Source organism: Manacus candei, unplaced genomic scaffold (genome assembly GCF_025592945.1).
Source record: "Manacus candei isolate 608988 ecotype Guabito, Panama unplaced genomic scaffold, ASM2559294v1 h1tg000076l, whole genome shotgun sequence".
In the NCBI taxonomy this organism is placed as follows: Eukaryota; Metazoa; Chordata; class Aves; order Passeriformes; family Pipridae; genus Manacus; species Manacus candei.
Window position 1 is genome coordinate 11,057,883 of NW_026138124.1, and position 15,683 is coordinate 11,073,565.

General features: G+C 47.3%; 1 protein-coding gene across 5 annotated transcripts in view; it reads right to left on the bottom strand.

Annotated features, from left to right (window-relative positions):
* Window positions 1-419: 419 nt before the first annotated feature.
* Window positions 420-15,683, bottom strand: part of NF1 (neurofibromin 1) — a 78,852-nt gene continuing 63,588 nt past the window's right edge. For 3 of the 5 annotated variants that reach the window (XM_051809358.1, XM_051809360.1, XM_051809357.1), the window contains 13 exons: window positions 15,553-15,679; window positions 14,871-15,002; window positions 14,242-14,377; window positions 13,266-13,423; window positions 12,276-12,398; window positions 11,476-11,603; window positions 10,763-10,863; window positions 9,949-10,091; window positions 9,263-9,309; window positions 8,356-8,572; window positions 6,442-6,492; window positions 4,157-4,295; window positions 420-3,959 (listed from right to left, as the gene is read on the bottom strand). In XM_051809358.1, the coding sequence (XP_051665318.1) occupies window positions 3,896-3,959; window positions 4,157-4,295; window positions 6,442-6,492; window positions 8,356-8,572; window positions 9,263-9,309; window positions 9,949-10,091; window positions 10,763-10,863; window positions 11,476-11,603; window positions 12,276-12,398; window positions 13,266-13,423; window positions 14,242-14,377; window positions 14,871-15,002; window positions 15,553-15,679 (1,566 nt within the window). In that variant the 3' untranslated portion in view covers window positions 420-3,895. Of the gene's footprint in view, window positions 4,296-6,441; window positions 6,493-8,355; window positions 8,573-9,262; window positions 9,310-9,948; window positions 10,092-10,762; window positions 10,864-11,475; window positions 11,604-12,275; window positions 12,399-13,265; window positions 13,424-14,241; window positions 14,378-14,870; window positions 15,003-15,552; window positions 15,680-15,683 lie in introns of all 5 variants that reach the window. The other 2 variants (XM_051809359.1, XM_051809361.1) reach the window with 2 other exon arrangements.

Below are 15,683 nucleotides of genomic sequence, written 5' to 3' on the forward strand. Positions count from 1 at the left end.
ATTGTTCTTTAAAGACCAAGCAGCTGTTTTATTACAATATTAAATTTACATTTTAAAAAGAAATATTCTGATTTATTATTCAGTTATGATAATCTTATTGAAGTGACATGAAATTCATGACAATGGGCTTTATTCTGTCCTCAGTCACCACAGGCAATTGGGTTTGCCATTACTTAGATCTGTGCAAGTTCCCACACCCAGAGCAGCACCAGTCTGGGAAGACAAACCCCAGACACTGGATTTCAACTTGGTTCTATAATTTTCCCCAGAAAAAGTGGGGGTTTGGGTCTGGGACTGGGCTGGATCCCTTGGTTCAGCCCCAAAGAACCCACCCAAACTCACTGTCCCAACAGAGCAAGGATGTCAATGTCCACCACCTTCACCCCACAGCCCCCGGGAATGACCTTCAAACAACTGGGAGCAGGTTCAATTTACATTTTACTTCAAAAAAAAAAGGGAAAGTACATACATGAGGGGAGAGTGGGGTGAACAATAATTATCTGAAACCAGGGTTCCACCAGTGTGACCCACAGCTCCCCCGGGCTGGGGGCTCTCTCAGGTCACACACTCAGCGCTGGGGCAGCACAGACAGGACTGGGGAGGAGGAACCCCCGGGCTGGGGGTGCAGTGAGAGCACACACGGGGCGAGTGTGTCCGACAGCTTCTGGTTTAAATGACAGAACCAGCAGGGAGGAGGAGGAGTTAACAGTTACTAACACTAGAATAATCAAATTTATATGTTATACATATACAGCAACTAACTGCTTTACAAAAAAAGCAAAATAATACAATATATTGTCACATGTATTTACAGTGTAGTAAATATACTTTTCTGTCAAATTTTACACAAAAATTATTTACAGGTGAATATACTGCATAAAAAAAAAAGGTGGGACCAACACTCCGAGTGACTGTCTGTGGTTTGTTGCATAACAGTAGGACGTGCTTCATGACACTGATAAAAATTAACCTTAGAATGAAACAGAAAAAGCCCTAAAACCTACAACCCGGGTCGGAGCGAGCCCTGGCACAGGCCGGGGGCTCGGCCCACGAGACTTAGTGAAATGTTCCCTGTCTGGGGAACCTCATGCACGGTAAAGCAGAAACATCGGCATCATTACAGGTAGGTTATGCACTATTCAAATACTACTGAGTTATCTTTAAGTCAGGGAAAATATCAACACAAACAGAATGTTAATTGTCTTTACAGTACTGAGCTGTGGTCAGTGTGGGGCAGGGAACAGGCTCTGAGCCAGGGGTGTCACACACGGTCCCCGCGAGGGTGTTACATGGTCCACGTGTTCCTGTTGGGATTTCTCTGAATCTCAAGTTTTCATGTCAAAGCACAGGGACTCCGGGGCTGCAGCTCCAGCCCTGCAGCAGGGACTGGAGCTGCAGCCACTGCCGGTGCCCGCGGGCTGCCCGGAGCGCGGCCGGCACTGGGGGTGCCAGGACGGGGCTCAGACCCACAGTGGCACCAGAACTGCTGGGCACCGGCGGCACAGCCCGAGCAGCCCGGGCTGGAACGGGGCAGGAGGGAGAGTGCTCAAACAGGGAAAGAACAAAGGAAGGAGGATGTGAGAAAGAAAAGGAGGCAAAGTCCCAGCAGTGGCTGCTGGGGGGAGCAGGAGAGCGATGGAGAGACAGTAAGGCACTCGACAACTAATTACTGATTGGAGTTTAATCATTACACAAAGGCTGTGCTTCCCTGTGAGCCAAGCACGAGCTTCCCAGCAACCAGTACAAGACAAGGTTGCTGCATATTGGGGCACACAGGATGCAAATTAAACCTTGGCCATCAGCTGTCCTCACACCCCAATTCCACCCCCACTACCTGACACCCCTGCTCGGCCAGAGTCCAGGCCCTCTCACTGAACCCCTCACACAGGGGAACCTCCAACCAACTCTCTCCTTCCAGGAAAGAGGAAATCAAATTTTGTTCACTGACTTTGTGAAGAGACCAGATTTTTAGCTGGGACTGAGAGCCTGGAGTAGTTCCCCAGGGAGGGTGATTTTCATCACCGTCCCCTCTGCTCTCACATCCTCTGTGCTGCAGAGAATGCAGCAGTTCTGAAGGAGGGACACTTTTGATGTGGGTAATGCAGAACAGTGAAGGGCTTCCTCTCTGCCCAAGCAAAACTGGTTGGGCAGTTCCTCTGGAATTCCTATTCCTCTTTACAGGAAACCTGCTCATAGGAGAAACAACTGAAAACAGCAAATCACCTTTATAAGAGATTCTTGTTTTCCCCCTACCTACAAATCCTCAGGCTTCTACAATTCTTTGTCTTCAGCAAAACGGGAAGGGCTGGAACTTGCTCGATTGGGTACAACCCCGTGCAAACCACAGCGACACCAGGGGTGGTTCCTCACAATCTGAGGTGTGAGATGACAACAGTTTCTAACCTGGGGACCCCAAGGCTCAGCCTCAGGCCCCACTCACACCCCACTCCGTGTCCCCAGTGACCACGTTCCTGCCGCAGCACCTGCACCACCCGAGAAGGGACTGGGGTAATTGCACCACTTCATTTTTCTAACATATTTATTCCAAGACTGCTAATCCTAAATTTTCCTCTTGTTTTGGCAAACTATTTGCATATGAAGTTTGTGTTCATAGCTTTTCCAGGACTGTAAACAAATTAAAGAAATTGTTATTTTATGAATCAATACAATAAAGGTATTTTTATTTACATAAATGTTACATTGTTACTGTGTGGATACATGGGAATTGTGTGCTATAGCAATAAAATCGGAACCCTTAATTGTACCATTCTCTAATAATTTAGCTGTGGAGTTTGATTTACTGAAAGCCATTAATGATTGCACTGGAGGATTGGCTTTTACCTAGTGGATAATTTCTTTTCCTTTAAAGCCACCAAAGGATTGTTGATTCCTACCACAGCACAGGGATCTGCAACTGGGAAGCAGAATTGTTCCTGAGCAGGAGCTGTGTGAGCCCCCAAGGACACGGCCCCTGCCCCAGCTCCTGCCTCCTCCCTCCCCAGCACAGCAGCAGGTCCCCAGCGCTGTCACCCGAGCCCTGGCAGTGACCAGTGACAGCACCTTCAATTCCTGGAACCCCTGCAGGACCCCGAACCCACCCCGGGGGGTCCCGTGGGCAGAGGGGCAGCCCCGGCCCTGCCACGGAACCGACCCAGTGTCAGTTAATTGAAATTCATGTACCTTGAGCAGAGGTGGCTGTTCCTGTCCCTGCCTGGGCAGCACAGGGGCAGCTTTGCCACACACCATCCCCCAGAGCCAGGAGTGAATCCACCCCGCTGCCCCTCCACTCCCCACTGGCTGCTGTGCCAGGAGCTCTGTCGGGCAGGGCAGAACTAAAGCGCTAAAACGTGTCAAATGGAAGGAAGAGGTGAGAAACTTCCCGCAGTGCTACAACAACAGCCCGAGGGTCAGGCCCGGGGATTTCCCCCTGTACCACCTTCCCCAGGGCAGTAAAGTACAGAAAAAAAAGAAAAAAAAAAAGGCTTGGGGAAAAAAAGCCAGTTTGTCCAGTCTGGTCCATGTACAGTCCAAGTGCGTGAAGCTTAATCTGGGGAATGAGGGACTCCTGCAGCCTCCTCTTCCTCTCCCATTTATTGCTAATTACCTGAAATTTAACCTAATCCACCACTTCTGTTAAGCTCATTGTACTGTGGCTATCGTGAGTTTCTTTTCAGTATGGTAAAAAAAAGTCCACAGCTAAAATCTTACACGTTTGGATTAAAACCAGGATTAGAGAAACTTCCCTGGCTCAGGAAGCCACTACCTTGAGGTGTGCAAACAGGGTTAAGGATCAACACTTCCCTTTAGAGCAGGAACACCCGAGGCCAGAGCAGGTGCACAGCGGGGCTGTTTCGGGAAATGGCTTTGGATTTGGACAAGACGCGGCTCTGCAGCGTCACAGGACTCCAGACCTCCCCCGGCTCCGCCGTCCCTCGGGATCCTCACGCGGTTCTGGAACACTTAAACCAAACAGAAGGGAGGGATGAAGGCGTTAACTCAGGCAATGGGTCAGGAGTTGATCATCTGGCGACGCGGCCGACGGGATGGGAACTGTACAGATCAAGTGCAGCATCACACCCGGCGCGGGGCCCTCGGCGAGGGGCCGCGCGTCAGTCAGGTCCAGAGATAGAAAATAAAATTAAAAAGCAACAATCACACGATCTTTTTGATGCTGTGCCGCTTGAAGCTGCCGGCGCTTCGCTGCTTCTGCACTTGGCTGGCGGAGCCGTGGCGCATCCTCCCGCTGTTGGCGTGGCCGGCGGTGGGCGAGAGCTCCACGTTCTCCTTGTCGATCCCTGCGGAAACACGAGGCCCTGCTCAGTCCCGGGGGAGCCCCAGGGCCGGGGGGACCCGCCTGCCCTGGAGACAAGGGCCCGGACGAGGCGGGTCCCCCGCGGGGTCCGGCCCCGCCAGGGTGTGCTGAGAAAGAATCAAACCCTGTCTGGGGCAGGGCAGGGCTGAGAGCCACTCCCTCCCCCCTGCAGCCCTTGGGGCCAGTGGAGGGGAAAGGGAGAGGAAAAGCAAGAGATCTTGTGTGGCTGATGAAAACAAAACGTCTGGTTAAGTGAGGGAAGGAGGAAGAGGCAAGGAGGTGAAGGCACCGGAGTGCTGTGAGAACACTGAGCCAGTGAGTTTGGCTCCAGTCTTGCTTTTGCATTCTCCAGGAGGAAGGGCCGCACTGCCAAACCTACAGGCTTCTTCCAGCCAAAAATCAATGGCTGCTGTGGAACAGGGGCACAGCAGGGAGAGGAAGGTTCATTTTTGAACCCACAGGATTCTGCTGCAGTGGCAGAGGCTGATTCTTGCTATCAGGGAAGATTCGTGTGTATTCAGGTACCCACCCTTCCCCTCTACACTGAATCTTGGCTCACAAACAAGCTCAGTAAAAGCACATAAGGTACAAATGAGAGTTGGGAGAACTCTGTCTCACTGCCCCTCACTGAGAGTGAAGGGCTCAGCTGGCTCATGCTGCAGTCAGCAGGAACAGAACCCATGCAGAGGTTCCCCTGAACAGCTGAGTGTCAAGTGCAGACACCAACTGTAATGATTCAAACTGTCCATAAAAACAATTCACAGACTCACAGAATCGTTAAGGTTGGAAAAGACCTTTAAGGTCATCGAATCCAACCATCAAATTAACTTTTAACACGTAAAGAAACAGTTTTCTACGGTGGGTGTTAACAGGAAACAGGCACAGAGCAGGTGAGGCTGGGACTCCTCACAAGAACTGCTGTTGCCCAAGTTCAGCCCCAGTGGTGGCAGGAAGAGGCTTGTGGGGGACAGGCTGAGGTTTGTGCCCTTTCTGAGGGCACAACTTACATACTCACACCTGAGAGCTTCAGATGGTCTCTGCAAGACAAGGTAACTATTATGTTTTGCTCAAAGTCTCACATCAAACGAACTTCAGAAATGAAGTGCTTTAGTGTAAACGTGGCACTGGCATGACAACAACACCCCAAACCTGCCGTGGGAGCCGTCCCTGAGCTTCGGGCACCGGCACTCACAGCCCCAAAAGCCAAGAGCTGTGTTAGTGCAGATGTACTCCCCACCAACTGTTCCTTTTTCTGCTGCCCCTGCTGTGGGTTAATCAGCCCTGCAGCAGCAGCTCCATAGCTGTCACAGTGTGACTGTTTGAGGAGTGTTTGACACCCTCACACCCACGGCAGGTGCAGCACAGAAGTGAGGAGCAGGACGGGTGGTTTTAGGCAAGAGGCTACAAGTACAATCAGCAGCAAGAATTAGGATGTCTGACAGTGAATACAAAAGTTAGAACAAAATCCTGTTACTGTGACATCTCCACAATTCCATACAGGAAAGTGATTGTCAGTGGCATTAATGGGAACAAAGAACACCCTCCACACTTGGCACAGCGACAGCGTGAGGGCTCCAGCAGAGGCTGCTGCAGGCTGAGGCTGCTGCAGGCTGCACCTTCCTCTCCCTGTGTGGGCAGCAGCACAAACCCCCCAACTATGCTGAGGACAGGAACAACCCACAGGGTGAGCAAAAACCCTCCTCTGCAGCTTTCTCTTACTTCTCCATACAAAGCAGAAATGCAGTGGTGTGGAGCTCCCCATCTCCTGCCCCTCTGCCTGCTGCTGTCAGTCCAAAGAACTCGTGTCTGCTGGTGAGTCACTGAGGTTGGAGCTGACTCCTGGTAACTCTAAAGAGCTCACACCAAACAGTGCTTCAGTTGAGCTTTACACGTGCAGCACAGTGATTTCCACACCAAGCATCCACCTCTCTGTTGCCAGATTTGTTCTTGAGGCCGTGCCTGGCTCTCTCTCTGCTCTACCCTCAGATATTTTGGCATCCCCCAGGGAAGGCCCCAGTGTAGCGCTCGCTGAAGCCATTCCCGTGTCAGTAACTGCTCCTCATGCCACAGCCCCACCCTAACACAGCTCAAGCAGCATTTCGTGCAAATATGATGAAAGAAGAGAGTACCTGGATGAGGCAGCTGCATGAAAACTGCAGACTTAGAGCAAGGCAGAGAAGCTTCACAGACACAGAATGAAAGAAATAAACGTAAGTGAATAATGTCCATGAGACGGGGAAGGGGAGGGAAAGGAGCAGAGATGGTGACAGACAAAACATTCATAAACAATGATCTTGCCTGGTTGTTTTCAGATGCAAGAAATGAATTTTTCATGTATTTGCAACTTAATATATTTGTAACCATAACCAAAAGCTCGCTTGGTTGAAAGTGTTCCTTTGCCTCAGTGTGGTGAGGGAGCTCGGTGCTGCTTTCACTGGTGTTTTACATCTCATTTCCAAGCAAACAGTGCCCTATGTGTGTCATCAGTGTGTCATTTCAGACTCACCACTAACCTGAACGAGTTCCCTAGTTCCCAACTCTATTTGTGGAGACTCTTAACCAGCCTTTGACAAAAGCCATGTGTTTGCACAGCACTTGGAAGGAACATTTGACAGGCTGGATTAATTCCTTCCTCTCAGTTTGCAAAGGAATAGGGAACAGAAAGTGGGGCAGAAGGAAGGAGGACAATTACACAGCAAAGTGCTTCTTTCCCTCACAGAGAGTCCAATCCTGCACCATCACCTGACCCTTGGAAACGAGCTGCTGGAGCTGCCACTGATGTCCTAAACAGAAAGATGCTGCCCAGAATGTCCTTATTCCACACTGACAGCAAGGTCTGTTCCCAAAGAAATCCCCATTCCCAAATCATTCAAACAGAGCCCTGTCTTACCCCTGCTGCACCTCTGCACCCTGAACACAAACCATCCCAGTGTCCAGAGCCAGGGGAGCCCCTGGAAGGGCAGATTCCTGCACAGAGCCAAGCCCAGCCCATCAGGGCTCAGTGCAGGGAGCAGAAACCAGGGAGCAAGACAGTGAAAAAACCCAAAACACCTCAATCCAAGGGCTTTCTGGACTTCCATTGGGCTTAGAAATGAAGTAGAAATAAAAAGTTGGTTGAAGCGTCTATTTAGAACTGCAACAGCTAAATCATCCCTTAAGAAATATCTCACAGTGTAATTTTTATGACAAAGAAAAGATTTCCTCAGTATAAAAACCACCCTTCCAAAATCACTTCAAGAAGTCTTCATGCAGATTTCTTTGACATAAATTCCATCTTCTTCCTATATTTAATTTCTTCTGCCTTATGCTGCTATACTGAGTGATTTTTACTCTTCATTTATTTTCACCCTGCAAACCTTTGCTGTTAAATTTCACCTCTGCATTTCCTTACAATTCCCTTCTCCCCTTGCCAGGAGTTGAGTGTTTTTATCCATTTACTGCCTTGGATGACTGTTCTTTTCCCACACACCTTCACTTTACCATCAGCATATTTCTGGCAATCCACCACTCTGAGCTGACCCTTTCTCATGTATCCACATGAACTCTTTTCTTCCTTGGAGGCAGAGTCCAACCCCTTTGCTGCTGTGTGGGCACTGGCCTTGGATCACACAGTCAGCTGGAGCTTTGTCAGCCCAGCACACTCTGCATGGCACACTTAGGGATTAGTTTTCCCAACATGTGCTACCTTGCAGTGCCCAGATCAGCATTTTCTCCTTGCAAATTACATGATTACGTGTTTATATTTATTCCTTTTCAAGCCCTCACTGCTGCACATGTTCCACATGAGATGGAGCTGCTGTCTGTTCTGATGCCCTTAATGCTCTTCCCTTCATGTGGAGTGACCTGGGAGACAGCTTTTGTGCTGGATAGAAGCCAGCATGTGAGCTGGGGTAACAGCTCAGAACAGTTTAATATTCATTTCACTCTGGAAGGCGCCGATGTTTGGTGCACAAACACATCCAAAGAGCCAACAGAGTGTTTGGCTCCCAAACCTGGAATTCCCCCACTTCCCTCACCCAGGTGGACCCAGGGCAGCCACTGACCTGGGGAGTGCTGGGAAGTGGCCAGTGAGGTCATGGAGTTGGAGAGGTTGAGGTTGGCAGTGATGCTGAGCTGGCTCTGCACGGCCGGGGGGTACGGAGACGTGGGGGTCAGCAGGGACTCCTCACTGGCTTCCTCATCAATTCCAGGCAAGTACGTGTCAATCAAGGCATCCAGGAACTTCACTATGAGCTCAGCATAGTCTGGGATTTGGTTTTGCTGTGGGACATGGGTGGGGAAAAAGAAAAGATTGTTCTTTTCTTTGTACTTTCCTGTCAGTCTGAGCTCTGCTCCAGAGCTCACGTTGCAATCACACTGCATTGCCTGGAAATTTTAAACAGCATTTGATGCATCTGTAAAAACTCATTTGTGGTCTTTTTCAGATCAATCTAAATGTGCACATTAAAGACCACTTGTAGGTGTAACTTCAGTGTGGGAGCCCAGGGGCAGGAAGGGGGGCTGTTCCCCCAGGGACTGAGCTGCAGAGCCACCTGGCACTGCCCTGGCAGCTCTGCCCCTGGGCCACTGCCCTGCTCAGCCCCTTCCCCCTGGCATGGCTGGGCACAGGGGCACTGCTCCACTGGCTTTGCTCTGACACAGAACTTAACCTCAAGGAATCATCTTTCTTATCAAATTAACCCTTTACACTGTAAGATACATGTAATAAAGTGACCCTGGGACCAGGAAAAGGTGCCCTTACACACCTGACTGCTTTTCCCCAATTCTGGTAGTTTATCTGAGTCTATCAAAGCCCCTGCTGCAGGCTCACAACTGGTTTTAGCCCAAGAAGTGAGCCTGACAGCTTTCTGCTTGCTTAGAGCAATCCTGTGCCTTGTTTATGTGCATCTTTCCTGCAGCACCAATGTGCCCCAGAAAGGCCAAACACTCCTGAGCACACAGAGCTCTTACCTTGGAGAAGGGGCCAGCAAACCTCCACAGCCCATTGAATCCAAAACCTGCAACAACAAATGGAACATGACCCTCAAAGCCCAGCTCTCACTGGCACAGAATGACCAGAGGGTGCTCCCTCATTTTCAAAGGTGAATTGGCCACGTGATTCCACATCTCAGTTCCAAAATTCTGTCAGCATTGAAGTTTTTCTCAACTGTCACCTGCTTCTTAGATCTTCCTGGAAAGTTTTTGACTAAGGACCATAAAAACATGTTTAGGTTTTAAGTGTCACAGTTCAAGTGAGCTTGGGCACCGAAAACCAAACATTACACTAAGGCATTTACCAGTACTTAAATCAATCCCTAATTAATGAAGATAACAAAGTTCATCATCTATCACCACCATTCACATTCTGTGTTTCTTTAAGTTGCTTGGAGGAAACACAATCCTGAGGTTCAACATCTTTTACTCATATAGATAGTGAAATACTTTTACTATTTGATGCACAACTGCAGCAGTTCTAATATTTCATGTCAGGACTATTTTTAATCTGCAAACTCTTATTTTTCCTTGGATACCTGAAGCTGCAGAGGTGCCACACCAGCCTGCCTGACTAGTCCAGGAGGGCTGCAATTTGGAAACATTTTCAGTAGTAAATCTAACTCAAAATACAGCAGTTTTGAAAAAAAGGGGGAAATATTTACTCTGTAGATAAGATGTTTGGTACTGGGGTGGAGATTCCTCGTGGTAGACAACACTCTGCACAATCCCATGGATTGGATTCAACAAGTTTGGATCCTGGCACAGCGATAAAAGGGTATTGATCTTGGAGTCCAATAAATTATGCCTGAAGAAAAGAGAAGTGACTTATTTTCTGGTCATTAAATAAAATAAATCTGCAGTTCCAAAGTGACTACAGTAACCAGCAGTTCAGGTGGGATTTTTACACCTCAGTGATTCCAGAACACAATTCCCAGTGTTCCATGAGGACTCTTAACGAAGGGCAGCACTTTCAATATAACCATATAAACCATCAAAGCCTTCCCCTAGCACTTTAAATTGCAAATATTTTAATTCTTTTAAAGCAAAAATTCTTCACTGGATTTGTGTTCCTGTCAGCCACAGTCCCAAAGCAGCTTTTTAAACCCGTGGAGCTCTGTCCCACTGAGCTGCCTGCAGGTCTCTGCCACACTGGGGGTTTTAAGGCAAATGCCAGTTACTGACAATCGTGGTTTCATTAACTCACAGAACTTGGGTGGGCTTTGACCACGACTTTATAAAGCCAGAACAAGGCAGCATTCCTTTAAATGGTGCTCATCTGCTCACCTTAATTTCTGACAGTTGGGCTTCCTTTACACGTATTTGCTCCAGCAAAACTACAACAGATATCTAAAGAAATACACCCAGAGTACCTGCGAGAGGCTTTACATCAGCTTTGAAACACACCTGGGGGGCAAATCAAAACCAACCAGCCATGGCCAGCCTGCAGTTCATAACCCACACGTGAGAGGTACTCACACAACAGGAAAGACCTTCGGGAAGACAACACTGGCTTCTGCTAAATACTCGTAGAGGATGCGCTGGTCGAACTCGTCCGTGGTGTACTTCACCAGCGTGGCCTGCACAGGGAGACACCCATCAGTGCCTGGCACTTTGCACAGGGAGAGACCCATCAGTGCCTGGCACTTTGCACAGGGAGAGACCCATCAGTGCCTGGCACTTTGCACAGGGAGAGACCCATCAGTGCCTGGCACTTTGCACAGGGAGAGACCCATCAGCTCACTGACAGCCCTGACTCTGCTGTGGGTAAGGGCTTGACAATTCTGACTAGCACAAAGCAGCACTACAGAAGATTCACTTATGTCTGTACTAGGAAACAACTAAACCGGTTGGTAACAGCCTCTGTTTTGGCAATAACTTCATCTAGTTGGGTTTGGACACAAGTGTCCAACTGAGTCTGAATTGTCTGTGTCCTGGGAACTGCATTGGCACAGCTGAAGGAAGGTCTATCAGACTGTACCACATTACTATCTAATGACTTTTAAACTGAATTATGCTGAGATTCCAACAATTTTCATTTCTTTTAACCTATAATATATTAATAATCTTTTATTATATAAAATTAGTTTATGATAAAACTCAGCCAGGAAAGACTCCAAGGAACACGTTCGCTTCACTGGGAGCTGGAAGGACATCAGAGAATAGCAGACAATACACAGAAGAAAGCTTACAAGAACTGTAAGCAGCAGAGCTTGAATTTTTGGGTCAGTCAGAACCTCTTCATCCAGGAGGACGTTTGACTCGGAAACGGAAACTTTCCGGAGATGTGGGTGTTGCTGTGGTGATATTCTCTGGGTTTCTGCCAGATAAAAAAGAGCAAAATAAACCCAAAGCAAGACAGGATCAGCTCCTGCACAACAGATTCAGTCATGTGCAAACCTCAGAGTTCACCAGCCTCTTCAGCGAGGTGACAGCAACGACTGTGCTGGAACAGAGCAGCACTGGACCAGTCCATGGGATGTGGTATCGGATGGCAAACAAAAACCCCAATTTCCTTGTCAGTGAAATACAGGCCCAGGGGTGTAAGTACCAAATTCAGGGTCAGGCAGATACAAGAGAAGAACCCTGGTCTTGCATTGCAATTGGGGGTGGGGGCACAGGAAGCAGATGGGGGAGAAGATGAAGAGAGGCATTCCAGGCATCAGGTCACATTCCATCTCCTGCAGGAATCTGCAGCTGGGGCTTATTAACTTATAACAAGCCAAATGTTGTTTATTTGCTTGCACTCCTATATGCAGGACTTTGGGGCTGCCCTGATTCTGCACCTGTAAACTGAGCAGCTCCAATTCCAGCCTCAGCTGCCAGTGATAGGAAGGCTGCACCCTGCAGAAGCACTGCTAAGAAAGGTGCTTCTCCCTTACCTTGGAGTAACCTTGGTAAATAAACGCTCAATTTAGAAATAATCCTTTGTATAGATATACAAAGTGTTCATAATTAGTATTATTCTTAAAATGTTAGTCCTGTTTCTCACCCATTTCATAATCATTTTCGGCTACTCTCCTCATTTTGGGAGGCGTTGTGATTCCAGATTCCATGTCTTGCCTTTTAGGAGCCTTTGTGTCCGATATCAAATGGTCAAAACTTTTCCTTGTACCTAAAAACAATTTATCAGGCAATTAAAAACATTAAACCTGAATCCATTTTCTAACTTTTTCTGATTTTCTGGCCAAGCTACTCCCCTCTCTACCGTGTACTGCCAGGAATCTGGGGACATTCTCCCGTTCTCCGGGATGGGACAGACAGGACGGTCACACCATGCCGCTCTCCATCACAGTTTCCAAAGTGCTTCACAACACACATGAGGAGAACATGCAGTTAGTCAGGTGGGCATGCCATGGACCCCTGGGCACCACACCACACTGAGACACATGCCACAAGGTGGGTACTGAAAAGGAAGCAGGAACAGGGCTGCAATGAAGGAAATGCCCCTCTTCTGCCACCTGGGTAAGGCCAAAGGGCTCCCGCAAGTTCTGCAGAGCAACTCAGCTCGTTCCTCTGATAACAGACTTGGTTTGGAAACACGATGCCCTGAGAAGCCATGAACACAAAGCAGATTGCTTATAAAACATCTCCAGTGTTCTGGGACCATCTCTAGCACAAACCAGAGCAGCTGAGCTAAGTATTCACTTCTTGGGTTTGCTGGATAGGGCTGGTAGCAGAAAATTGGCACGAGGAATCTTTAGTGACTGGAATACATTTTTTTCTTCCTTTTCTCCCTTTTCCACTTCACATGCACATTTTGAGTGTCACTCTTGCTCCCTCCCTTCATGACCAAAAGAACTGAGTCCTCTTTAACTGTCCAGTGTCCTGCAATTTGTATTTTGCAGAAACTGTACATATTCCTCTGAATCAGGACTAAGCCCTTAAAGTCAGAACCAATACAAGAGAATAATTTTTCTCCAGTAATGTTTCCCAGGGTATTCTGCAGAAAAAAATCAACAACTTAGTTATCTTAAATAACCTAGAAGCTTTTTAGTGTTGGCTTGTGAAGGCTGCCCCATGTCCAGGCTCATGGATTTCCGGGTGCGGGGGCTGATCTGTCCCACGGTTGGGTAGTTGGCAGCCAGGTGTCTGTCTGACCCCTTGGGGGATGACCAGGGCTGGTTCTCCTTTAGTGTCCTGCAAGTGCAAAGAAATTAAATTAAGGAAATCTTTAAAACTCTGCACATTTAGGCCTAAGTTTCTCAAGCAGCCAAACTATCCTTTATTAAACCCATCTTTCCCACCAAGTTAATTTACCCTAAACACATATTAAGACATAGTAATTACTTTGCTTGCAAAAATGTCTGAGGTAGTGAAACCAAACAATCTGATGTGAATGCAATGCTGAGGAGATAAAAAATAAAGTAATGAAAAGAACACAAGCGAATCAGCCTATGGGGCAAGAAGAAACATATTTAATATGCAGCTACTCCATGCTCAATGCTAAAAATAGAGATCCTGAGCAAGGTGCTCCCTGTCGAGAGACACAGGCTCTCCATGGCACTTCCAGGTTGATTCCCTGGCTGATGTCTCTGGTTGCACACAGACAGGCTGTAATAAGGTGTCAGGGTTTTCCAGTGGCACAGACAAGTATATGCCTTGGAGCTCTTAAAAGCACAGACAAAACTTTCTTCTAAAATATAAATGAGATTAAATCAGATTTGTAGAAAGATGCTAACAAAAAGTATTACAGCCTCCAGAGCAGTTAAACTCTGAAATAGTTTTATGGATTTGAAAATTGAAAATTAAATCTGTGTGAATTCCAGGTCCAAATTTGTCTTTGACTCCTGATCACAGTGGAAGCAGCAAATTGTCAGGAACCAGTCACAGCCCAGGAACTCAGCGCTGTCAGTGGGGGTTCAGCCCTTATTATACCACAGGTTATCTCCAGGTCACTTCCTAAAGGAAACAGATATTGCCATTTGGATAACTTATGTAGAAGTCAGACAACCAACCTATAGCTAGTGTCACTGTGATGTATGGGATATGTATCCATAGGAACATTTTCCATTGACACATCTGTCAACAAGAGAGACTTCCTATGCTTTAGGCTGCAGCGGCTCCGAACCTCCTCAGACACCGTCAGCAGAGCTGGAAATGCATTGAACAATATGAACAATATGCCATCAATTTACAGTTTTTACTGAGCCCAAAGAAGACCACTGAGCTGTATTTACACCTTATGAAATATACAGATTAAAAGCAGGTAATTTAAAAAGAATTATACTCCCCATCCAGTTACAATGACAAGATTTACACATTGGCCCTCACATGTCACAATTTCTATTTCTAGACCACTAGAAATTTGAATGCTCTAAGACACATCCTTCAGTATTTACACCAAGAAACCTTCAGCCTCCCTGAAGGATTTCCAAAGCTGCAGAGCAGGTGCTGTGCTGGCAAAGCCCTCAGTCCCCAAACAGCTTTCCTTGATGAACCCACCCTGCCCACACTCCTGTCCACCTCCAGTTACAAGTTTCCTTTATGCTGGTACAATTCCAACAACCTAAACCTGAAGGAATTCTCAAATAATCCACTCCTTTTCCACCAGCACAGATTGAAAAGGCAGTTTGGTCCATTTTACCTGCCAGGTAAGCCACGCTCTGGGTGTTCACCTCGAACTTGTCACAGTTCCTGTGTTTGTTAACCAGAGCGAGGAGTGTGTGCAAAATCCTCACTGTCCTTGCTACAGTGGTAGGAGAAGGATGCCTGTACCCTAAGAAACAAAATATTGCATTTAATTCTTGAACCCATATTTCTGAAGCATTAATATTTTGAAAATACTTATGAAGATTTTCCAGCAGGTTCTCAGGACACTCTGTCTCAAGGGTATGGAAGCACAGCGCTGACAGAAATTGCATATTCAAGACTAGTTCTTTCTGTCCCATCCCTCAAAACCACATAATTTCAAATGTTTGTGCATGCATTGTATCTATTGCCCCACAAATCAGTCTTCTAAAATGAACAGTGAGCCTGAGTGCAGGCAAACACACAGAGAGACACTGGAGGAAGAAGTAAAGAACTGCAGCAAATGAAGCCCCACGTCCTGTGACAGTTCAGAATTTACAGCATTAAAGACCTTTCTAGGACATGTATAAAGGAAACCTGGCAAAGTCCTTTAGTCAAAGAACATTTAATTCTGCATCTACTCTGTAATCCAAGTTACTTAAAATCCACCACCCTGTTTGTGCCCTTTATGCTTGGACTTGTTTTTATTTCCAAATTAAGAGTGTTCATCTAAAAGGAACAGCAGTATACACTCTTACCTTTCAGGAGATGTCCCACTAGTGCAAAGTTAAAGTTGGAATTGAAATTTAGCCCAACAAAATGATCCATTTGCTTGCAGTGCCATTCAAGTGGTCTCCTGATCTCCATGAACACCTCTTCTGGGCTCTGA